Genomic DNA, 23,878 nt, shown 5'->3' on the forward strand with positions numbered 1-23,878 from the left:
GTAGGAATAGGAAGTCTGTCATATTTACTGCGTTATAGATCATTTCATGTACGAATTATATCCTGTATTCTCATCACGCCTTGACAATCTGCGCCCAGCGCTCGGGCATAATTTTGGAAAAGTCAAACTTGTCATCTGCACCCTTCTCGACCGCGCCCTTTTCCGTGACGACAGCATCAATGAGCTCGGCGGGTGTCACGTCAAAGGCCGGGTTCCAGACATTGATACGCTGGTCAGCTGTAGCAACGCGCACCTTGGTAGTCTCGTCGACGGTGCCATCGGGCTTGATGACGGCACCTGTAATTTGGGTGAGCTCCTCCGGCTTGCGCTCCTCAATCTTGATACCGTCGCCAGTTTCGGTGACGAGATCAATGCTCGTCGTGGGGGCGGCGACAATGAACTTGATGCTGTGGAACTTGGCCAGGACGGCCAGCTGATAGGTACCGATCTTGTTGGCCGTGTCGCCGTTGCGGACGACACGGTCGGCGCCGACAATGACGGCTGTAATGTTCTTTTCGGCGCCTCGCGTGCGGAAGAGCGAGGCGGCCATAGAGTCGGTAATGAGCGTGCTAGGGATACCCTCAAAGACGAGCTCAAAGGCAGTGAGGCGGCTGCCCTGGTTGTATGGCCGGGTCTCTGTGCAGAATGCGTGCTGGAGAAGACCCTTGGACTGAAGCGTGCGGATGATTCCAAGCGCAGTACCATGACCAGAGGTAGCTAACGAGCCGGTATTGCAATGGGTGAGCACGGAAATCTGCTTGTCGGAGCTAGCACCGACTTGCGCACGCAGCCACTCGGCACCGTAGTCGCCAATGGCCATGTTTGTTTTGAGATCCTTTTCGAAAATCTTTTCCGCCTCGTCGATAAAGGCCTCGACAATCTCAATCGCGGTAGCCGCGGCGCCGGCAGCGCGTATTCTGGCCTTGAGCTGGTTGATGGCGTTGGTCAGGTCGACGGCCGTCGGACGGCTTTCCTTGAGATAGTCGAGGGCGGTGTCGATGTAGGAGACAACGGATTCAGTCGAGCCTTCGGGGACAGAGCCATTATGAAATTCGACAGCGAGACCCAGACTCGCGACAATGGCAATAGCTGGCGCGCCACGTGTGCGCATGCTGGCGATACTGTCAAAAGCCTCTTGCCGGGTCGCGACATTGTCGTAATGGAATTCATGGGGCAGACGAAGCTGGTCGAGAACCTCGAGCTTGCCCCGGGTATACTTGACGGCCTGGAGAGTCGACATAATGAGAGCCGCGTGCTTGACAAAAAAAGAGTTGTTTAACAGAAAATGACGAAGCCGACGGCGATATATTCTTTGCCCCTCCATCCCGCCAATAAATTCTGCCGAGACCCCGCTAACCTCAGCACGTTGATGGCGTCAGGCCAGCGAGTGGCTCCCCTGCAACACCTCTTACAGCACTCACCGCCCTGTGGCTAGCGGCTCTCCACAGCGCCCCGTGGCGGTCCCTTCAGGGGCTTCCCAGGGCGAGAGGCGCAGGTGGCTAGGGCGGCTTCAGGCTGCTGCAAGGCTGCGCCACGTAAGTTAACCACAGCTCCCAGTTGCGACACACACGCTCACACTACACACGACACCTCTTCCCCAGTGCTGCTTGCCAGAGACCAATGGCAAACGCTTTGCCATGGAGCAGCAAGCTTCAACGTCAAAAGTTACTGGTAATTATTCAACCCCAAGCGACCGAGTGCCGCCTGCCGGTCGCGCTCTTGTGGACCACCTCTCACCGATTGTCTAGTTGAGTACTTTGACCCTCACAATGTCTACGAGCTCCTGAAGCCGGGCCTGATACCCCGATTGCCTCTGCACCATCTTCACTGGCAGTCGCACTCGGGGCCGCTGCGCTCGATCGATACCCTGCACATTGAGCTGGTGGACGGCGGAAAGCTGCAGCAAGACGAGAAACCCGCGCCGGCCAAGCCGCCTGCCGCATCCGAGGCAAAAGACGATGGTTTCCAGACACAGGCCGTGGGTGGCCAGACCGAGGCCACCGAAGGCAGCGAAACCAAATCCGCAGTTCCCAAAGGCACAGCAGGTCGACGGCACCAGATTCCGGGGTTGCGCCGCACGCCCTACCTCAAGGTCCTCCTGGTGCGATGCGACGACAACGATTCCTACAAAAATACTGTTCGCGCAGAGGTTCGCGAATGGATCAAAGAACACACACCGCCAGCGAGCTCTTCGAAAAAGGCTAGTAACCAGGAGAACCATGACGCGTATGAGTGGCTGATTCTGCATGTTGTTATCCCCAACACGGCAGCATCTACGCAACCGCGCAGCACTGGTAAAGCAGAAGGGAGCGCGGAAAAGAGCACGGGCTCGCGATGGAGGGCAGGCACCACACCCCTTATGGAAAAGTTTCGCTCCGACTTCAACAGCTCTAGCAAGAGTGCCCCCGATCGTATCGCGCAGATCCGCATCGGCATCAACGATGTTCCCTATGATATGCTGCCGCGAGTTGTCCCTGCCGTGCCCTCGGGGTACCTTGAGTCTGAGCAGGATGCCGAGAGAGCGTGGAACGAGTTAGTGACGAAGTTTAAGAACCTGATCCTAAGCTCATTCGACAAACGTGTCACACAATATGAAGAAGACATCAAGGAGAAGGATACTCAACGCACACTGCCAGGCTGGAACTTTTGCACCTTTTTCATTCTCAAGGAAGGTCTAGCGCTCGGCTTTGAAAATGTTGGTCTGGTTGAAGATGCACTTGTTGGGTATGACGAACTTAACGTGGGCCTCGATTTGGTTCTTGCCGAGCAAGCGGACACGGGCGAGCCCGAGAGCCATGGCGGCGCGATGCTGCCGTTCACTGATGATCTCGGAAAGATTGCCCGAAAAGCACTTGACGAGGCTTCGGGATGCTCGAATGACGAAGAGGCTGTCGACATGCAATCTGCTGACAAACCAACAATCGATGTTGACGATATCCCAATTAGCCATGCGAAGAAGGCATATCGCGATATGATTCTGGCCAACAAGGTATCCGTACTCGACTTTAGATGCTACATCTTCTCTCGCCAAATCGCGCTGTTGTTGCGCCAGGCGAACTCCTCCGTCACCAGAGACCAGCTACTTTCCCGACTCAAGGAGCAACAAGAGTCTGTTCTTCAAGGCGTCGCGCCACTTGCAAAAGCAACGCCTCACAAGGAAGATGATACTGAAAATTTAAGCATACTGGCCGAAGTTTGTCGAAGAACGCTTGAATTCATCCCATCCTTGTCGAACATTATGCGGCACGACATTATCACCTCTTTATTAGCCGAGTCTCCGAAGAGTAATGAGGAAGGATTTAGCACCGCGGCGTATCAGGTCATTGATAACTTGGTGTCCTCCTTTGCATTTTCCATTGCGCAGCAAATCCTTGCGCAAACAGCGACCAAAGCACTGCCTATTCCGCCGTCATCCCTACCGCCGACAGAGGGGGCAGAGCAAAAGGCCTCCATCCCAGAGCCTAAAACTATGATGCACCCGGCGAGAAATTCTTCTCTTAACGAAAGTTCGCCAAGAAACCCACCACCCAGTCCCGGATTCCCGGGTCCTGGTCGTGCGCCTGCGAGAGCAGCTGGTGATGACCAAAATACATCATTTCTCAAAGTTGGCATCGAAGAGCTGGCCGCTGGTCGCGCAGAACTGTACATGATGTCTCGGAGTATTCTACAAAGATTGGGCAAAGTCCGAGGCTGGAGCACTGGCTGGGATGAAGCACCTGTTGTGCAGGACTCAGGCATTGAGGTCATGGAGGACATTAGCCTCGACGACGATAATAACGACAGCAATGATAACGATTCAACAAATAGCGAAAACAAGCCGAATATAAATACGACACCTACCAGCGCCGGCATCCGCAGCCAGTTGCTAATTTCCGCAACGGAGAACTCTCAAGACTTCTACCGCCTCTATGAGATCATGACGGACAAGGCGCTACGCCACTACACAGTGGCCGACCAACAGAGCGCCGTTCAGACTGCCATCGCAGACCTGGCCGTCCTGAAATTCCTTCTGAAGGAATACGCTGCGGCCAAGTCGTACTTTGACAAGGCCCTGCAGTTCTTTGGCGAGTCAGGATGGAGCATGATTGAGCTCTCGATGCTGGTCATGTATCTGCAGTGTCTGAGCGAGCGCAACGCCAATCTGGAGTATGTTAGGGCAGCGCTGCAGCTTCTTACCATGTCGAGCGCTGCCGAACTGTCGCGGATCCAGGATTCGTCAGCGCGCCGGTTGAGACCCAAGCAAGAATCGGCAGACTCGCCAATCAAAGGCGTTGTTGCCAAGCTGTGCGACTTGGCGTCGTCCCTGCGAAGCGATGTGCGATCGCCTCTCTCCCTCTTCTTTACGAATGTGGACATTTTGGGGGCGCCAAGCTACGAAGAGGGCCGCGATGGGTGCTCCGTATCTATTGGGATTTGGAGCCTGCTGCCTGACGACATTACGCTGGACAAGGTTCAGCTCAAAGTGTCTGGCGTAGACGAGGGCCCAATCAGGGACTTGACATTTGAGAACAAGGGCGCCGTGGTTCTAAAGCCGGGCAAAAACAAGCTCTCTGTATACACCAACGTATGTATAAGGAACGTTACCTCCTCGATTTTACAATGCTAACTTCGCGTAGTCTGTCATTCCCGGCAAGTACAAAGTCAACCATTTCGGCTTGCACTCTAGCCGCATCTTCCTCCACTACGACGCAGACGTGAACGCGTCCCAGTCTCCCACCATTGCCATTTTCAAGCAACCCGAGATCACCCTCTTCCAGCACACCAACGCGCTCGACGTCGACCTCCAGGCCGCCAAGCACACCTCGCTGGACAAGAACAACAGCCTCGACCTCTCCATCAGCACCGGGTGGAACATGCTCAAGCGCTGCGAGGTCCGCATCAAGCCCAGCTCCGGCGGCCTGCGGCTGCTCACCACCGACGCCACCGTCGTCGACGCCGCCCTCGAGCTCGCCAAGCCACCCGAGTCCGGCCTCTTCCACTTCAACGCCATGGCGCCGGAAACCTCCGTCACCCTGCGTTTCCCCTTCTCTACCGAGCTTGACCTTGACGACGTCTTTGCCAAGGTCGAAGTCACGTACACCACCGACGCCGATGAGTCCTACCACCTCGCCAAGACGTTTAGCGTCCCCGTGGCCCTCGTCGTCGGCGTCAACGTCCAGGACGTCTTCAAGCACGGCGCGCTCTTCTCGCGCTTCAACGTCACCACGGCCACGGCCGGCCCACTGCGCCTCTACAGGAGCGAGCTGCTCGACTCGGAGCTCTTCGCCGCCACGTCGGGCACGCGGCCCGCCGCCGTCACCGTCTTCCCCAAGCAGTCCGCCAGTATGCTCTATCGCGTCCGCCGCACCAGCGACGCGCGCGTAGCCTCCCGCGCCGCCAGGACCATGTACCTGCGGCTGCACTACACGCAGCTGCACGACGAAGTCGCCGACCTCATCCGGGTCTCCGTGCGCGCGGCCCTCGCCGCCGCCTCCCTCGCGACCTACGCCCGCGCCGTCGTCGCCTCCCTCGCCAAGGACCTCAAGCGCAGCCTGCAGCCGCACGACCTCGAGCGCGCCGCGCTCCTCGGCGAGGTGTCTACCTCGTTCCTCCACGCTATCCCTTGGGAGAAGCGCCTCCACGGCCTCGCTGCCGACGCCGTCGTCGGCAGCCTCGCCGCATGCCTGACTAAATGGCAGACGGAGCACAAGCGCCTCGCCATCGCCAATCACACGAGCCCCGCCGCCGACGGCGAGCCCTCCTCCATCCTCATCCCCGTCGAGGTGCCCTCCCTGACCATTGTGCACACCGCCAACGTCCGCCTCCAGCGGCCCCTCCCCGCCATCATCAACGATGCTAGCGGTGGCAGCGCCACGCCCACAGTGTACCTCAACCAGGTACTCCACGCCACGCTGCACCTAAAGTGGACGCGCATCTGGGACACGGAGAGCCAGCGCACCGAGGACCTCGAGTTCAGCTACGACGTGTCCGCGAGCGCCGAGTCTTGGCTCGTTGGCGGCCGCCGCAAGGGCCACTTTGTCATTCCTGGATGTGCCGCCGACGGCGACGACAATGAGGGAGCGTCGTCGACGCCCGAGACCGAAGCCGAGATCCCGCTGATTCTGATCCCGCAAAAGGGAGGCTGGCTGCCGTATCCGAGCGTCGACATCCGCGAAGTGTACAGCGAGCCGCCACAGGGTGGAAGCGGTGCCGCCACGGGCCATAATATCGAAGTTGATTGGCGAAATCTGGGCGAGACTGTTCGGGTCGTCAGCGACAAGCAGGCGCTCACGGTCAGTCTGGACGCAAGTGGCCCCTCGGGCGGACCGCTGGTGTTTGAGAGTGAAAGTAGGCCGAGTGCCCAGGGCATTCGAATAGTAGCTTGAAAGGATTAATCTCACTTAGATTCACGTGAAAAACACACTAGGCAGATAATTCTAAGTTTTAACAGCGCCTCACTATGAACAAGCTTGACATTAGAAAACAGACAAACGCATACACACCTCCCTACAAAATATTCAAGGCCCACAACACTGCTTGCATTGGCCGATGTCGTTGCCATCAACAAAGAGCTACACTCCCAGATACGAATAATTTGTTGCACCCCGAAAAATGAATGCTGCTTCTCAGGGTATGCATCCCAGGATTCCGTTAAGGTGTTGGGGCTTGATTAGCGATGATTTAACCCTACTTAGCCCCAGCTTCGTCGAGTGCACTGAATCGAACGCGAGGGCTAGCTCTGTGAGGCTCTTCGTCCTCCTCAAAAACTTTCGACGAAGTGGGTGTGAGATTCCGAATACGCTTGCCTGGTGTTTCCGCACTCGCGCGACGTGAAGCGCTTTCGCTGGTAGGACTAGCCTTCATGACAAGGCCACCAGCCTTAAATAGCTGTTGAGAGACTCTGCGGACGCTGACAGGCTCTCCACTGAAGGAAATGGTAGCGGCGACTGTCGGAGGTGTGCCTATCTGCTTTGCCTTATTCTCCTTTCTCGATTTGACTTCCATCGACGGGGTCGGGAGAAGCTGCGGCGACATAGTTGCTGACTGGCTCAGAAACGAGTTGTTCGTAGAGCCATCCGCAGAGACAGGGTCAGCGTTCGAAAGAATAGCAAAATGTACGCCTATATTTGTTAGCTGGAATCGAAGAGTTTATGAAAACACATACCTTCGGTTTCTGTAATGTTGAGATCACAGGTCGTGGGAGTGTTGGTGGGAACCTTCATGTGCGTATTGTCCCCTTCACCGCTGCCCCTAACTGCAAAGCCATCTTGTTCGGTCCCAACTAGAAGCGGCGTCTGATCAGAGGAAATATAGTCAGGCATGCTTGTGTCCGTGCTTGACTTTTGGTTTCTTCGAACCGCGACATTGGGATTCAGGGTCGAGTTTGTGTCACCAGTGAGCCCCATTCCGATGCCGCTGAGCCATTCAAAATAAGCGTTGGCTTCAACAAAGGGATCGGACGCTACCACGTTGGGAGACGGCTGAGTATCCAAGTAAGAAAACGCCGGCGGCTTCAGGCTGTCTCTATACTTTGACGCTTGAAGTGGATCTGTGCTAGATACGGCTTCCGTCAATGACACAGTCGCATGTGCGATGCTGTTTCGTGGGCGAGGTGAGTGTGCATGGGATCTGCCACTGTCCGAGTGTTTGGTAGGTAACGATGCCGATGCAGTGAATGGCATGGTGCGCCACATTGAGCTGTTTGGCCAGGCAATCGAGGAGCTCTCCAGTATTTCTACCACATCATTAGAATGTATTCGCCCAGACGGAGAACATTCGTACCCAGTGGTGCATGTTGGAACGAAAATGCTACGAGATTTTTGAGTCTCTCATATGGCACAGAGAGTGACTCTCGGGGGTAGCTTTCGCTAATGACGACTTTGATGCGACCGAGATCATCGGCTGGGCTCCAATAGCTTTGGTTCAGGAGCTCTCGCTGAAAAGCAGGGAAATTGAGGGACTCAAGTTCCCCGCTAGTAGACAATTCTGCGTGAATTTTAGCATGAGGTAATTTCCGGAGGGGGATGGGGTGTACCGAATGAATTCTTCAAGACATTAGGCCAAGGCCCTGCTCGGTTCATCGAAGACGACCTGTACATAGTGTGAGTCAGAGAACAACAAGTATCACTCGCGGACAGCGACTGACGACACCATGCTCCCGTCAACGAATAGCCGGACTTCGAAGACAACTCGATCGGCGAACTTGCCGCATGATCTGTTAAACTGACTTATCGGCGGCGTCGACCAAGAATGTATCGATAGCTTGTACGGAGCGCCTGCCGGCAGACTGGGAACGAAGCAGCAGACTGTTGGTAGTCCGAGGGAGCCATGGATGTGTGAGAGCTCTAGAATAATGTTAGAGCAGTAGATGTTTGACGAGTTGGGATATTACCATTGTCATGAACTACATGACAAGCCACCTTGAATTCCTTTAGTGGGACTTTGCCATCGCGCGGGAACAGAAGTATATCCCAATCTTCGTAACGCATGTTTGAGATCGTCTCGCGAATATGACGTTCTGGACAGGAATGCGGCGGAGGATAATGCTGGAAGCTTCAATGAGCTTCTGCAAATATTGAACTAGTAACGTATCTTTGACTCGCCACGGCTGGCGCCAACATCAGGCCTGACTGCGCGTAAACATCAGTATCAGTTCAGCACCATGCAGGAGCAAAATTAGTTCATCAGCCCATAAATTTAAATGCTATGGCAACCGATGGCACATTTATTAGGCGAGGGTTGAGCGCAGCAGGAGTAGACGCACCGAACGGAGAGGACGGCTGCAACGCTACTGCCGACCGAACAAACGAGTCCTTTCAGCAGATAGCTTTAGCAGAAGGGTACCATTATCGGCTGGAAAGTGAAGGGCAGATTAACGATGACAGTTACATCTGCGAGAGCATTGCTGTGAAAAAGAGGATAACTCGTTGCTGTTGCAAAGTTGAGAATGCGAGCACCAGGACTGCCGGTTCGGCTGCCGGTCAAACACACTGCCAGCTGCCAGACATTTGGCTGCAAACGAAGTCCTGGTTATTTCCCCTGCAACCTCTACAGCAAGTTCCTAGGTGGATATTGCCCTGGCTCGAAGTATTTTCCTGTGTATATCACTGTTGATTATCACTGAGATATGGCGGAGTGTTTCGACGAGAGTTCTCTGTCTGTGTATAGGTAATTTAGATTCGTGTTATACAGCCATACTTGTGGTATGCTATTTCAACAACGCAACGCCTCGTCGTGCTTCGGCGGGACCAAATAATCGAACGGCAAAGAAACTCAGTAGCCCTTCCTTCCGACCGGTACCTGGCCTGTTTATGTACAAAAGAGATCTCGGTTCAGTTTTTGTAGTCGAGTTTAAGGCTCTTCGTCTCCCTCCATGCGTGCCTAAGAGAAAAGTGTTAGCGGCGTCTAGCAAAGCTCTCATACTTGTTCTGGGACGTACTCTCACGGCACCAGGTCCTCCAAGCTCTTTCTCCAGCCCGCCCTCAAATTCACGGGGGTATGAAGGCCGATCGGGGTAGTTGAGGTAGACAATTCCGCAGACACCGAGGAAAGTAGCGACAAAGGTGCCAATCATGATTAGGCCGGGGCCGGTCGTGGTCCAGGTGTAGTCCCAAGGCGAGAAGATGCCGAGCACATCGTTATCCTCGTGAACAGGCTCGCCGAAGTTGCGGCGCTCCTGGGGGTCCCACCATTGAGCATAAGGGTCGCGGTGTTGTCTCTTGACGCGGGGAGGGTTGATGTATCCGCCGTTCTGTGTAGAGTTAGCATGATTGTTCTTGTGCCAATCATGGCCGAGTCGGTTCAACTGACCATGCCGGGGTCCTCGGCCGCAGTCATCGTAGGGGGGTCGGGATATTTCTCGTCGAGAGTCTTCTTATCGGCGTAATGAGTCGGCAGGTAAGATCGTCGCTGGACAACGGGCGCACGGCGGGCAGCGGCGAGGCTGCTGCGCAGGGCCGAGGAGCGAACAATTCGTTGGGAAAGCATCTGCGGCGGCAGCTCAATGTTAACTATCGGATCTCAATGCGGTTGAGGACAGCGTTCTAGCGACGCACCTTGGGCGAATTGACTGCGTTGCGGCGACCAACTAGCTCTACAATTGATGACTTGTCGGAGAAAGTGCCGAGTGGTAGCGTTTTGGTGCTGAGGTTCTGTCCACTTTGATGCCTGAGGCAGAAGAACCAAAGTCGCGCGACACTTGTAGGTAGTCTAGCCAGCTTGGGACTTGCTTCACTTACAAGCAGATCCCTGGCAGTTAGGACAGAGACTGAGTTCTCTAAAATCGGGTAGATGTCAAAGCCATATAAACGTGAATAAGTCTGCATTTTAAAAAAAAATGTATATTTCTTTACCAGCAACTTTCTTTATTCATATGAACACGTATGGAAGCTCCTTGCTCTCAAGCTCTGCCGCCACTGAGGTAAGCCCCACTAGCACTCACCTAGGGGGTTGCCACTGCAAATGCTACAGCAGTCTCCAACTCGGTGCAGCGCGTTCTTGCGAAGGTTCAACCAGCATCATCTCACCAAAAAGTTTTGCCCGCGTCATCAGGGCCAACGAGAATCAGGGTTTACGCCGCCCATGGAATGCTGAACATGGGCAGAATTTTTGCAGGACTTTGGGGACATACTGCGCAACCGTAGAGTTAAATTCTTTGCGATAAATGCCATCCGCGCGGAACCCAACGACTCCCACTTTGCCTGGCTCCGTTTCGTGACAATGAACGGCACCGCGTCGCCAGGCAAGCCTCAGCCCGTGGAAGACCCTCCAACGCTCAAATCAGAGCAGAGTGATGTGTCCGTGCCGCAGCCAGACGAGAAATTGTCAAATGGTGATTCTGTGGTCGTTCAAGCAAATGGACACGTTCCTGAGGACACGATCCCGGCCCCAAACGGACACGATGCCGAAAACCACAACTCTCACGATCACGACGGCTCCGAACGCCCAGCCAAGCGACAGCGAACCCAAGATGCGACGCCGCCACCCAGCGCGAAAAAGCCCAAGCCAGAATCTCCACCGTGGAAGCAGGCCGCCGCTGATGGGCCTACATCTTTCACTGAGGGCGGCCGCCGCAAGTCAGGGCGCATTAATCTACTTCCGTTGGAACTGCAGCCTCAAGGCAAAAAGCGGACAACTAGAGGCTCTCTTGGAGGACAGACCAAGACTCCTAAGAAAGAGGAACGACTGTCATTGTCGAGGTCATCGCGAACAGCCGCAGCAACCCCTGTCTCGCGACAAATCCGAAAACCGTCCGTCTCACAATCTGCTCCGAACTCCTCCTCCAGAGCACCCGCCAAAAGACAAGCGCCAACGCAGAGAACTGTGACCCGGACTCGCAGGCGCACGCCTTCACCTCCAGTCTACACACGCCATTCCACGCGACCGATGCGATCGTCTAGACATGTCAACACCGACGGCAACGATGAACCAGACGTCAGCCAATCGCCACGGATCAAGCTGGGCGCTGGGCGCTCTGGAGAAATACCATTGGTCCACCCGGGACAAGTTCCAAAACGACCAAAGCTGGGCACCAACTTCGAGGACTTTTGGGCGCGCGCCGGTGGCCTCCCGGTCGAAGAGGGCGGCCTACAAGCTTCGGAAGATGGTCCATACTATACAGACGAGCTGGCTCTCCGAGACGCACGAACGATCTTAAGAATCGAACATGAAACAGAACCTGGTGGATTGCTCGCGCCTGGCCGCTGCTCATTATTCGCCCCCGAAGGAGACGACGATATGCCCAAACAGTGGGCACGCCAAGATCACCTGGTCAAAGCTGTAGCAAATTTCCGAAAGCTACTTCTCGGGGAACAGCAACGCCATAGATTCGCCGCTAAGAAACTGGCAGAAGCCTGCCGTGATGAATGGATACGAAGGCAGCCCAAGTCAACAGAGCAACTAGAAGCTGAGGCTCGAGAGTTATGTCTTGCTCGATATAAGCAAGTCTTGAAAGCCATGACCGGAACCTGGGAGAATGTGCGCGCCTACGTCAACAAGCAGCGCCTTGAAGAATGGGAAGCCGAGGAACAGAAGCGAGTCAAAGCCGCTCTAAACGAAGCAGTCAATCTCTCTGAGCAGAAGCTACAAGCTCGGCAAGCTGGTCTCGACTCGGAGGCTCTGTCTGACGAAGACGGATTCGACGACCTCAGCGACGATATGAGCGATGGCATGAATGGCCTGGGGCAAGGTGACTCCGATCTAGCATCCGATGAAGGCAGCGACGACGATTCCGACGAAGACAGCGATGTCATGTCATCCTCGGAAGACGAAGATGGCGATGATGTCAAGGATGTTGCCGACGAGGGCCTTACGCAAGAGCAGCTGCGCTCGAAATACGCCAACATTCCCAACTTCGACCCTGGTAGCAACGAAGATGCTACTGACGCACCTACTGATGCACCCAATGATGTTGCGACGACACAAATCGGGGCCGAAACAACCGACGCCGGTGCCGAGACGACCGACGAATCGATTGATATGGACGATGACATGGGATCAAGTGACATGGGCGAAGCTGCTGCAAGCGATGAATCGGAGGAAGAAGAATCTGAAGATGATGCAGGAGGCATGCTGGGACTCTTGTTCGGTAAATCAGAGCTCAAGCAATTCAAGCGAGAGACTGAAAGCGAGGAACCTACAGCTGCAGTCGATGCTGAGGAGGAACAGTCTGTCTTTGGCGACGCCCTCGAAGACGAGGACGAAGTTACTCTGATACAACACCCAGATTCGCTGGAGAAGAACGAGGAGCAGCCACTGGATAAAAGCGAGACCGACGGCCTGGTAAATGGCAATCACAAGAAGGAGGGTGATGCGTCAACGACACCGGCCGGCATGGATGCGATGGAGGTTGACGAAAAGCCGGTCGAATCAGCTGCTATGGCTGAGCCCATGCAACTCCGGGACGAAGACGAAGACGGAACGATGGCGGATGTTGCTGAAGAGGCTGCGGAAGAGGCTGCGGTGGAGCAGAAGCCTGTGAGCCCCGAGACGGATGCAGTATCGAACCCACAGACCTTGCAACCTAGCCAGTCGCCGGATACGACCGAGACGAAAGCCTCAGAAGTGGATTCGTCTTCTGCGCCGGTGCCAGTCAAAAATAGAACGGATGACGGAGGATCAGAGTCTCCTCACAAGCCATCGACTCACAAAATTGAGGTGCCATTCCTCTTACGGGGTACTTTGCGTGAGTACCAGCGGGATGGCTTGGACTGGCTTGCCGGGCTGTACGCCAACCATACGAATGGTATTCTGGCGGACGAAATGGGCCTCGGAAAGACAATTCAGACAATTGCCCTTCTAGCGCATCTGGCCGGTCAACACGAAGTTTGGGGGCCCCACTTGGTCATTGTGCCAACCAGTGTCATGCTTAACTGGGAAATGGAATTCAAGAAGTGGTGTCCTGGGTTCAAGATTCTCGCATACTACGGTACCCAGGACGAACGAAAGAGAAAGCGACAGGGTTGGAATAACGACGATGTGTGGAACGTATGCATTACGTCGTACCAGCTAGTGCTTCAAGATCAACAAGTGTTTAAACGCCGTCGATGGCATTACATGATTCTGGATGAAGCGCACAACATCAAGAACTTCAAATCGCAGCGGTGGCAAACGTTGCTTGGTTTCAACACACGAGCCCGATTGCTGCTTACTGGTACGCCGCTGCAGAACAATCTCACAGAATTATGGTCGCTACTCTTCTTCCTCATGCCTGCGCAGAATGGCGAAGGCGGTTTTGCGGACCTGCAAGAGTTTCACGAGTGGTTCCACAAGCCTGAATCCCAGATCCTGGAGAGTGGGCGCGAGCAGATGGACGAGGAAGCAAAGGCAATCATTTCCAAGCTCCACAAGGTTTTGCGTCCCTATCTGCTACGTCGATTGAAAGCAGACGTTGAAAAGCAAATGCCAGCCAAGTACGAGCACGTTGAATTCTGTCGACTTTCAAAGCGTCAACGTGAGCTTTACGATGGTTTCCTCTCTCGTTCCGAGACCAAAGAAACGCTGTCGTCTGGTAATTACTTGTCCATTATCAACTGTCTGATGCAGCTTCGCAAGGTGTGCAACCATCCAGATCTGTTCATCGACCGGCCCATCATGACGTCTTTCCGCCAAGGATGCTCAGTACCGGCAGAATACCAAGTGGTAGAGCAGCGCGTGCAGCGCATTTTGCTCCGTGAGAATCGCATGCGCAAAGTCGACCTTGGGTTTCTCAACCTGGTGCCGACGAAGCAGGAGTCACAGTCGAGTACAGCCTGTGACCGTGTTGCTCAGCTCAGCTCGTACCGCACAATGATCGATATCAAGGAAGCACAGCATGTTCGAGCACAGCAGACGTATTCACAACTGGACCCATCGACGGTGCAATCCACGGTGGGCTACCTGGAGAGCGCGTCGCGCTGGGGTAGATTTGAGGAACTGCAGCACACTGTCTATGTCAACGCGCTCCGACGCCAACAGAAGCCCATCTACGGCTCTAATCTTGTGGCAATGCTCACGATGGATGCACATAAACGACCTTACAGGCCTCGGCCCAAACTGTCTAGGTTCATCATGAGCTGGTTTGAAGACGAGTCGTCGCATATCAAATCTCTGACGCCAGGTTTAGGTGATCGTGCGGACGAGTACAAGCCACTTATTGAAAAGTTTACCTGCGTCACTCCAGCAGTTGTCACGAGAGATTTGAACCAAGTCTTGCTGGGTCGACAGACTGCCGCTCGCTTTACCGACGAGGACTTGAAGCTGTCTGCACCTGTGCGCTGGGCACCGTTCTTACCAAAAGAGGCGCCGACAGATCCGTGGCACGAAGCAAGGATGCGCCACACGATTCAGTTTCCAGACAAGCGACTACTCCAGTACGATTGTGGAAAATTGCAAGCTCTCGACAAGCTATTGCGCAAACTGCAATCTGGAGGCCACCGTGCGCTCATCTTTACGCAAATGACAAAGGTGCTGGATATTTTGGAACAGTTCCTGAACATCCATGGCCATAAATACTTGAGACTGGATGGTGCCACCAAAGTTGAGCAGCGGCAAATTCTTACCGACCGCTTCAACAACGACCCGCGAATTTTGTGCTTTATCCTGTCCACCCGATCTGGTGGTCTTGGTATCAACTTGACCGGTGCCGACACGGTCATCTTCTACGATCAAGACTGGAACCCTGCAATGGACAAGCAGTGCCAGGACCGATGCCATCGTATTGGTCAGACACGAGACGTGCACATTTACCGACTTGTCAGTGAGCACACCATCGAAGCCAACATCCTACGCAAGGCGTCACAGAAGCAGATGCTTGATGACGTCGTCATCCAAGAAGGAGAATTTACGACAGATTACTTCAACAAGATGTCCATCAAGGATGTGCTGGCAGACAAGGTTGACAATACCAGCGAAGGCGTGTCCGCTGCAGATGCTGCACTGGATCGGGTCCTAGGAGGCCCCGACAGCAGCCGTGATCAGCGGACCGTGGGAAGGGCACTGGAGCAAGCTGAAGATAGAGAAGATGTGGCGGCTGCGCGTGTGGCTGAAAAAGAGATCCACGACGACGACGCCGACTTCACGGAAAAGGCCAGTGGCCCTGCATCCGGCGCTTCGACAGCACGGCAAGGTACACCCTTGGACAAACCGGACGTGGTGTTTGGTGACGACGGGCAAGTCGTGGAGTTGGAGTATAGTGCTTACGGGCAGCGCATGGGCACGATTGACGAATTCATGCTGGCGTTTATGCGGGAAGCACTGCGGTACACGAAGCTGGATCTGCCCAAGGACAAGAAGAAGGCTAAGAAGAAGGGCAAGGACACGCGAAAGCGATGATGGACCAAGAGCTGTCTTTGCGTTGTATTAATTTTTGGGTATGCGACATGGGTGTTTGAGAAGAGGAGGGTTGTACAATAGTAGCGAAGCTACATTATGAGGGAAGCTTTCCCCGTTCTTGAGTTCTTGTATCATTTATTGCATGGCGTCGGCGGCCTGCATGGCGTTGCATGGCCTATTGGATTGAATGGGGGTATTTAATGGAAAAGGAAAACAAAAGTTGAATGCAGTTGGAAATTGGGGCTGGAGTGAACTAGGAGTACATCAATGCAACAATATTCTGAGGACATTATGAAGACGCCGGTGAGAATTAATTGGTGACTTCGTTGCCCTCGAGAACGGATGACGGGCTGTCTCAGATGGACTTGGGCAGGGAGAGGGAGGCTGAGAATCAGTGCCTGATAGTGCCTGACGAGGCACCCAAGGCCAAGGTTACTGTCAGTGACGCCATGGATTGGGATTAGTCTTTTAGCGGGCTGTTGCTACCAAAATAGGGCGTTTTGGGTTCCCTGAGCGCTAGAGTGCCGCGTGTTTTGGCGGCTTCTCCCCTAAAATAGCTCCTGATGGGCCTTCCCGCCGCCACTGACTTGGAGAGCCTCAAAGTCCCACCGCTCTTCTTCTCCATCGCGCAAACACGTTGATAACCCATCTGCGCCGGTCCTGCGTGTTTCTCTCCACACTCAGCCCGGTCGACGGCGTCCATTCCTTTCAATCCTTTTGCATATACACTTTCAAGGGGAAGACGGGCCGAACGTACCGGGTGCTAGCGTCTTCCTTCTCGCGTCACTATACCCCTGCCCGGCGCAAAGAAGCATTCCGCCTGCGCGCTCTCGATTCGTGCCTTCGAGCACCCTCTACGCCGAAACGACCCCTTTTCGATTCCAGACGAGACCGCGCGAATCCACGACACTGAATTGACTTTACCGCAATGCAGGCTGCCCCCAAAGGCAAGGCCGACCACCAGGGCCGGAGGACCAAGGTACATGACTGCCAACACACCCCGGTGGCTGCTTTGCTTTTTTTCGCCTTCATTGACGATGCCGCATGCGCCTCAAACAAGCCAACGCTACCTGTTAATGCAATTGGACTCTGTGGTACTGACGATGTTTTCTTCCTTTTTCTTCTAGCTCGCACACTCCTACCAGGAGCTGCTCAAGTCAGTTACCCACGATCCCGCGACACCGCGCCTCGGCCGTGGCAGCTAACCAGCCAACAGCGAATTTTCGAGCAACGACCTCAAATCGGTCGGAAACTATACCCTCGGGCGATTAATTGGCAAGGGATCTTTCGGAAAGGTCTACCTAGCCACGCACAAGCTCACCAATGGCTCCAAGGTGCGCTGCTCTCCCTTCTCGCTGGCGCCCCCCTGTCGCGGCCGCTCATGTCCATATAGGTTGTTCTCAAGTCGGCCAACAAGAGCGACTCGAATCTCGCCCGCGAAATCCACCATCACCGACAATTCGTGCACCCCCATATTGCCCGGCTGTACGAAGTCATTGTAACAGAGAGCCTTGTGTGGCTTGTTCTAGAATACTGCTCCGGTGCGTTGTACCACGCGACAATGGTGCGATCGGGTATTAACGTACTACAGGCGATGAGTTGTACAACTACCTTTTAGACCATGGTCCGCTCCCCGTCGATAAAGTGCAAAAGATCTTTGCGCAGCTGGTCGGCGCCGTCAGCTATGTGCACCTGCAATCTTGCGTGCACCGCGATCTCAAACTCGAAAATATACTCTTTGACAAGCACGAAAATGTCAAGCTGGTGGATTTTGGATTTACGCGAGAATACGAGGGCCGGGTGAACCACCTGCAGACCTTTTGCGGTACGATATGCTACTCTGCGCCTGAAATGCTCAAGGGCGAAAAGTATGCTGGTGAAAAGGTCGATGTTTGGAGCCTAGGCATCATTCTCTATTCACTGCTCTGTGGCGAATTGCCATTTGACGACGACGATGACAACATTACGCGATCACGGATTCTGGGCCAAGAGCCCAAGTACCCAGACCACTTGCCGCCCGATGCGGTGTCGCTGATTAAAGCGCTTTTGTCAAAGCGGCCGATCTTGCGACCCAGCTTACCAGAGATTCTGGCTCACCCTTTTCTAGCTGACCATGCTGCAGCTCAGCAAGCGATCCTTGAGATCAAGCCACAGCCTCCGTTTGCCTCGCATTTGGAAAAGGATTGTCTACATCGCATGAGGAGTGCCGGCGTGGATATCGATGCAGTGATAGAAAGCGTACTTGCGCAACGATGCGATGCGCTGACTGGCTGGTGGATATTGCTGCTGGAAAAGGAGGAGCGTAAAATGAAGCGACGCGAAAAGAAACGCCGCGAGAAGGAGACGGAACGAAGTCTACGCCGTCTATCGGCCGCCTCAAGCCGTCTTGAGCGTCTGGCGCCGACATTGCAGGATGTAGATGAAGACGGAGGTCTCACCTCACAATTCATCCGACTCGGGGATACACCTTCACAGCGTCGCGGACGCAGCGACCGCCGAAGCGCAGGATACTACGACATTACGATAACGGACCTTCCCGAGCTGACTGAAGTAGCGAGGGAGAATGGCTCGGCGAGTGGAGGCGAGTCCCCACGGCCAGCTGATGAGCAGTCCATACGGTCCGTTTCAACTTCTCACAACCATCGGCCTATACCACCGCCCAAGGAAGGCGTGATCCGTAGTGCAAGGTCACGCGGATCAACACTGCATCTCATCACAACGGCTGATTCATTTAACAGTAGAGCGCAGCCCAGCCCCGGGGCGATGAGCAATGGCAAGGCCAACGGGCCGTTCAAGTTGAAGAAGAAGCCCGGCATCATGGCTCACTGGAAGCACTGGACGCACTGGTTCAAGGAGAACGCCAAGGTCCGACGCAAGGGTCATGAGCGTCATGCGAGTAGGAGCACGCCAGACCTTCACAACAAGGAGAGCAAGAGCACGGACAAGGACGCGAGCCCTCGTCCACAAACGAGCAAGTATCCAAACTCTTCAAATAGCCCGGGCATCCGTGGCACGGCGCCGCTGCCCAAGGGCGTGGTGGCTAACGGCCACTATGCCAAGGCAGCTTCACCGGCACCACGCCGAGTGCTCTCTAGGAGCAGCACCACGAGCAGTGTGACGGCATCGCAGCCACATCGACCGCGAGTCTCGAGCAGTTCGCAAGCGTACAAAAGACAGTCCCTCTCGCCAGCGCCAATGACGCCTCGGTCGACTGTGCGACGCTCCTCTGCTGGTCTGCGCGGCCGCAAGTCCACGTCTTCGTCCGTCTCCTCCGTCCGCTCGCTACATCACCATCACCACACGCACTCGAAAGCGTCATCCACCAGCTCAACAGGATCAGTCTCCACGTCCAAGGCACCTCTGGGTCGAACGCACTCGCCGCATCATTCCGTCAAGGTCTTGCCCGCCACACCGACCTCGCACGGATTCCCGTCCAACATTCGCCTTGTTCGAGGCTCTCCCGGGCCGCCGCCTCCGCTGCAGATGTACAATGAGGGCATGCCGGGCGGTAGTCGCGCTCCCGGCTCCCCCAACCCGTTTGCGGGCGGCGTGCAGTTTGCCAAGCGCAAGAAGAACCTCTTCAAGGGGCCTAGCCTGAACCTGCCCACGATCTCGTCATCGCGAAATTCGAGCTCGGGCTCGCATTCGCGCAGCGGCAGCGGCTCCAACCTGAGGCGGTCGACCGAGGTGGCGATTCCCGGCATCCAGGAGGAAGATGAGGACCACGTGCCGGAGGAGGAGGAGATTGAAGAGGTTGAGATGTTTAACCCGATTGTGGGCGGGCCGGGTGAGATTGTGGAAGAGCAGATTATCGAAGACGAGGAGATGCCGTCGGCGCTGGATCTCAACGACACGCGTGGGCGTGCGAGCCAAGAAAACGGTGCGGCTGCGGGGGTTAAATAATCCATCCCGTCTGTAGGGACCTGCGCGTTTGCATTGTGCATTTTTGGCATTTTTGTTTTGTACTTGTTAGTCCTGCTGGAACCAACTATACCCATTTTGTTTCAGGCCGCGAAAATGGAAAATTAATTGCATGTGCTGAGTGAGGTACATGCACATCACACCACATAGGATTGGCAAACACTAGCAAGATACATTGAGAAGCGAAGAAGAATGTATTATAAAGTATGAGCTAGTCGCTAGCGGTTATTGTTTCATTGTATAGAGTGCCGTTGTGTTCCCTTTTATTTATTTATTTATTTATTCATTGCCAAGAGCTCTACAACTCTACAGCTCATTGCTCTTCTCGCAGCTCGTGACCTCGTAGTCGACCGTGTCGTTGCCCGTCTTCCAGACCTTGGGCTTGAAGTCGAGGTAGACGAGCTCGTTCTTCTCGGGCTTCCACTCGCCGTTGGTGTCGCGGTAGTAGACCATCTCGCCGGAGCCGGCGTCGCGGACCTCGACCGTCGTGTGCGAGAGGGTGCCGTCGGTGGTCCAGGACAGCTTGTAGCAGCCGTCGGCCTTGACGGGGAAGGGCTTGGAGCAGCGGACGTTGCCGTCGCCGTCGATGCACTTTTCGACGGCGTAGTCGAGGACGGAGCCCTTGGAGACGGAGTCGCCGGCTGCGGAAGAGGTGTTAGCGAATGCACGGTTTTGCTTGAAGCGAGAGGGAAAGGCAAGGACGTACTGAGGACGTTGGTCAGGGCGAGGCCGCTGGCGAGAAGCTGTTGGGAAGTAGGCAGATGCATGGTGGATGGTGATTTGACGATTGGATGGATGTTGGTTGGTCTTGGTGTGCCAGAGATGAAATGGTGGTGGGAACGGGCACAATGCAACGGCACGAGCACGGGTACTAGGTGGCTTTTATGGATGGGCAATTAGGCAGGCACTGGGGACGATGGCAAAAAGGGTACAGGTCCCAGGGCGGCCGCGTAACAGATGATTCGAAACCGGATTTTGCTGTGCTGGGGGCGAATGGGTCATGGCTAATAGCTGTGATGAGATCGATGACGATGACGTTGGCGCTGTTTCGGGAAAGGTGGTCCGGCTGGTCGGGGTCCGGGCCCACGGTCGGCGCAGCACAAAGCAGGGAAGATCGGTAGCGGATTCGGTAGGGCGACAATAATAAGCTTCGAATAAGCAGCTGGAGCTGGTTCCACCCATTCATTCTTGGCAAGGGAAGACCAGGGTATCGTGGCGCATTTTTGGGGTGCCTGTTCATGTCCAGCCCATTGGCGCGGTGTAAGTGTTTCCCATGCCATCGACAGCCAACACATGTCTCGCCTTATACTTAGTTGTACACCAGCAAGCATCATGGGAAAGCGCACGTACTCTTCTACAGAAAGGAACAAATTGAACGCGGCACAAGGCTTTCTACCCTCTACACAATCTAGACTGCCACCGAGCCATGGCTTCGCGACTCTTTGGCCTGAGCAACGTCGTCCATTTGAGGGAGCGCAACTCCAAAGTTGGCCAGGTGGGGATCTAGAGATTGTCAGCTTCAAAATCGCAAATAAACAGACTGACGCGTAGCTGCCCTACCTCCGTGTGCTATGCCACAATCATGTATCAGGGTGAATGCTTGCGCTATCTGGCGCACGGAAACCGCTGATGAAGTCTCGTTGATGAAAGTGTAATCTGCCGAGGAAGCAATGACCTCAGTCACAATGCACTCGTGGAATCCATTGGGGCCCTCAATAATGAATGAGTCAAAACAACTGGACAATGTGGTCAAAACCTGGCTTTCCTTGGCAAGTATCGCGTATCTCGGTCAAAATGGCCACTTCAGTACTTTTCGTCGGTTTTCCAGAGCCTTCACAAATTTTGACAGAGACCCAGCGACTGGGTAAGTCAGCTTTCATGCAAAGTACTATCTGAAATTGAGCACTCACTCCTCGACTATGTCCCGCGCCATCCAGACCGTTGAGAATGCGCCGAATCCCAGCTTGAACATGATTCTGTATCTGGGCTCTTTGTCAGGCACATCGACGCACGTTTTCGGTTCAGGGAGCACCTGTCCCAGGATGATGGGGTGAAGTCCATTTTGCTTGTAACGAGAGAGATCTTCTATCTCGGCGGACATGCCAATGTGGTAGAAGAGATCGTTTTGGCTGTAGCCTGCATCTGGAGCTGGCATTTCGGCGGACTTGTGCCGCAGAGAGAACGAGTAGTCGAAGATCGAGAAACGGCGAGATGTGTGGACTGCCGAAGTGACTGCTGCCTAGATACCTTGGAAGGGAGAAAGGTAGGTAGCAAACAGATACACGAGAGGTAGCATAGCTGTGCAACATGTTGGCTCCACTGGCTGCGAGCCAACAGTAGCCCCAGAGCAACACCGGCGGCAAAAGGCTAAATACAAGTCCAACTGTAACTGTTCGACGCAAATACACTGTGGATAACCAATGATAGTGGACAGTTGGAAGAAGAGCAAACTGAGCTGTCCTAACGCTGCGTCGGTGTCGCGTGCAAGTGTGATTCCGGACTTCGCTCGTTGACGAGGTGCACTACACAGGCCAGTGCACCCAGAGCTTGCTGCGAGATTTATTATGAGTTTTTGATAATTGCTTAACCGCGGAGAGTTGCAAATCCAGCCACAGCGGTTGAGGTCCAAAATTCGTGCCACAAATGAAGACAGGTGCTCGTCGTCACGTAGCTGGGCGGCTTCCGCTCGCGATGTCTCGTTCGACGCCAAAAGCATACATGGGACCCCAGCCTTTTGGGTCACGGCCTGGCTCTCATGTAACTAAGAGATCATGTTTCGAACGAGTATAAAAGCTATGCTTTGGCCTCCAAGACCAAGAACTGCTCTACTCGAGGCAGTTGTCTTTCATCGCCCCATTCTCGCTTCCCTCAACACGATCCAATGGAGAGAACTACACAAAACGGTGCAATGGGGAGAAGACTCGAGAAAAATGCATTGAAGGAGACTGCCCTGCCAAGGTCGGCAGGACATGTTGTACTTGAAGGCTGGAACTCCAACTGGGGAAAGCGACCTCTGACCATACTCTATCTTCGCCAGTCCCCGAAGAGCCGCGAAGAGTTGTACCATGACCTGAAAATTCTGAAGGGATTTGCAGAATCATGGGATAAAAGCGACAATGTACTCAATGATGTATTCACTCACTAGATGACCAATGTCGTTAACGGCCCACAGGATCGCGCGGGAACCAAGCCGCCGCCCGATGGCCAGCCAGCCCATGTAATTGTTGTCCTGCAAGTTCCCTTCTCCCTCACACATTCGCTGAAACCATTCCCATTGGCTGACGGTTTCCCTGCTGCGCTGTGACTTGCAGTTCTAGGTATCACCAGTCGGATTACTCGCCCGATGAGGAAGATCACATAACTGTGCATGTCGCTAGCAAGAAGTCGTGGGAGGCAGAGGACAAGTATGCTCGGAAGTTTTTCCACATCTACAAGAAGTCAGCCTCTAACGGCGATGAATACAACGAGTGGCGGACTCAACAAGACAAGAAGAACAAGTTTCGTTCGGATACGATCAAGGAGCAGCTCAAGGAGGCCGAGAGCGTGGACCTCTTCAAGACACTACCCCCAGGGCCTGCCATTCCTGACGAGGAGTGGAATTGGATCCACCTTGATTTTATCTTGGATGCTCCGGAGGGCTTGGAAGCATACTTGACGGATCCTACTCATGGCTACGGGGCTCGCCAGAAAAAGCTTCTGGAAGGAGAAGGGGGCTCCGGGAGCGAACTTTGAATGAATAGTTTCTTGTTGACGGCATGCCATCGATTCAGAAGAATTGAAAATGATGTCGAAATTGGCTTCCCACGCAGACAAATGGACCCGTGTTCGGGAGCACGAAGCCGCACGAGAGCCTCAGTGTCTTGGATATAGGTTGGAATAGATTATATTGCGAATTGATGAGAGATTGTGTGAAATTATGATTAATACACTAGTCCTGTATTTATGCCGATACTCTTATACAATATTAGCAAGAAGCCAAAAAGCAACCATCAACCATCCATGATAATTAACATGCCTATACTACTCGCGTGCCGAAAGGATGAGAGATGTCTCGCGGAAAAGAATACATCTGACCTCTTGTTTGTTGTCAAACCTCGGAAGGCCATCCAAGCATGACCTGATAAAGGTTAGGGGTCCCTAGTGAAGCGTAATCTCTACAGGCCACTGT

The 23,878-nt window shown here is 54.3% G+C and overlaps 9 protein-coding genes across 10 annotated transcripts; 4 read left to right on the forward strand and 5 right to left on the reverse strand.

The window, feature by feature from the left end:
• Positions 1-73: 73 nt before the first annotated feature.
• On the reverse strand, positions 74-1,240 carry LMH87_010318 (uncharacterized protein; the record flags this gene model as incomplete). 2 transcript variants are annotated; one of them, XM_056197460.1, is made up of 1 exon in its annotated part: positions 74-1,240. In XM_056197460.1, the coding sequence occupies one exon, from the start codon at positions 1,238-1,240 to the stop codon at positions 74-76; it is 1,167 nt and encodes a 388-aa protein (XP_056054507.1). The 2 variants fall into 2 exon arrangements, with proteins under 2 accessions (XP_056054507.1, XP_056054506.1); XM_056197459.1 differs by having other exon boundaries at positions 74-550.
• Positions 1,241-1,637: 397 nt separating this feature from the next.
• Positions 1,638-6,365, forward strand: LMH87_010319 (uncharacterized protein; the record flags this gene model as incomplete). Its single annotated transcript, XM_056197461.1, has 3 exons — positions 1,638-1,671; positions 1,749-4,564; positions 4,617-6,365. The coding sequence occupies 3 exons, from the start codon at positions 1,638-1,640 to the stop codon at positions 6,363-6,365; spliced, it is 4,599 nt and encodes a 1,532-aa protein (XP_056054508.1).
• Positions 6,366-6,666: 301 nt separating this feature from the next.
• On the reverse strand, positions 6,667-8,468 carry LMH87_010320 (uncharacterized protein; the record flags this gene model as incomplete). Its single annotated transcript, XM_056197462.1, has 6 exons — positions 6,667-7,100; positions 7,145-7,714; positions 7,762-7,965; positions 8,015-8,070; positions 8,126-8,324; positions 8,372-8,468. The coding sequence occupies 6 exons, from the start codon at positions 8,466-8,468 to the stop codon at positions 6,667-6,669; spliced, it is 1,560 nt and encodes a 519-aa protein (XP_056054509.1).
• Positions 8,469-9,330: 862 nt separating this feature from the next.
• Positions 9,331-10,304, reverse strand: LMH87_010321 (uncharacterized protein; the record flags this gene model as incomplete). The annotated part of the gene is made up of 4 exons (XM_056197463.1): positions 9,331-9,360; positions 9,419-9,730; positions 9,790-9,966; positions 10,035-10,304. 4 exons carry the CDS (start codon positions 10,302-10,304, stop codon positions 9,331-9,333), a joined length of 789 nt encoding a protein of 262 aa, XP_056054510.1.
• A 47-nt stretch (positions 10,305-10,351) lies between these two features.
• On the forward strand, positions 10,352-15,789 carry LMH87_010322 (uncharacterized protein; the record flags this gene model as incomplete). Its single annotated transcript, XM_056197464.1, has 2 exons — positions 10,352-10,399; positions 10,594-15,789. 2 exons carry the CDS (start codon positions 10,352-10,354, stop codon positions 15,787-15,789), a joined length of 5,244 nt encoding a protein of 1,747 aa, XP_056054511.1.
• A 928-nt stretch (positions 15,790-16,717) lies between these two features.
• Positions 16,718-19,692, forward strand: LMH87_010323 (uncharacterized protein; the record flags this gene model as incomplete). The annotated part of the gene is made up of 6 exons (XM_056197466.1): positions 16,718-16,768; positions 16,917-16,945; positions 17,006-17,123; positions 17,183-17,330; positions 17,381-18,407; positions 18,528-19,692. 6 exons carry the CDS (start codon positions 16,718-16,720, stop codon positions 19,690-19,692), a joined length of 2,538 nt encoding a protein of 845 aa, XP_056054512.1.
• Positions 19,693-20,016: 324 nt separating this feature from the next.
• On the reverse strand, positions 20,017-20,477 carry LMH87_010324 (uncharacterized protein; the record flags this gene model as incomplete). The annotated part of the gene is made up of 2 exons (XM_056197467.1): positions 20,017-20,351; positions 20,417-20,477. 2 exons carry the CDS (start codon positions 20,475-20,477, stop codon positions 20,017-20,019), a joined length of 396 nt encoding a protein of 131 aa, XP_056054513.1.
• Positions 20,478-21,118: 641 nt separating this feature from the next.
• LMH87_010325 (uncharacterized protein) lies at positions 21,119-21,865 on the reverse strand (the record flags this gene model as incomplete). The annotated part of the gene is made up of 4 exons (XM_056197468.1): positions 21,119-21,213; positions 21,271-21,366; positions 21,521-21,570; positions 21,621-21,865. The coding sequence occupies 4 exons, from the start codon at positions 21,863-21,865 to the stop codon at positions 21,119-21,121; spliced, it is 486 nt and encodes a 161-aa protein (XP_056054514.1).
• Positions 21,866-22,855: 990 nt separating this feature from the next.
• LMH87_010326 (uncharacterized protein) lies at positions 22,856-23,442 on the forward strand (the record flags this gene model as incomplete). Its single annotated transcript, XM_056197469.1, has 2 exons — positions 22,856-22,941; positions 23,022-23,442. 2 exons carry the CDS (start codon positions 22,856-22,858, stop codon positions 23,440-23,442), a joined length of 507 nt encoding a protein of 168 aa, XP_056054515.1.
• Between the last annotated feature and the right edge of the window lie 436 nt (positions 23,443-23,878).

This window comes from Akanthomyces muscarius, chromosome 5, assembly GCF_028009165.1.
Source record: "Akanthomyces muscarius strain Ve6 chromosome 5, whole genome shotgun sequence".
In the NCBI taxonomy this organism is placed as follows: Eukaryota; Fungi; Ascomycota; class Sordariomycetes; order Hypocreales; family Cordycipitaceae; genus Akanthomyces; species Akanthomyces muscarius.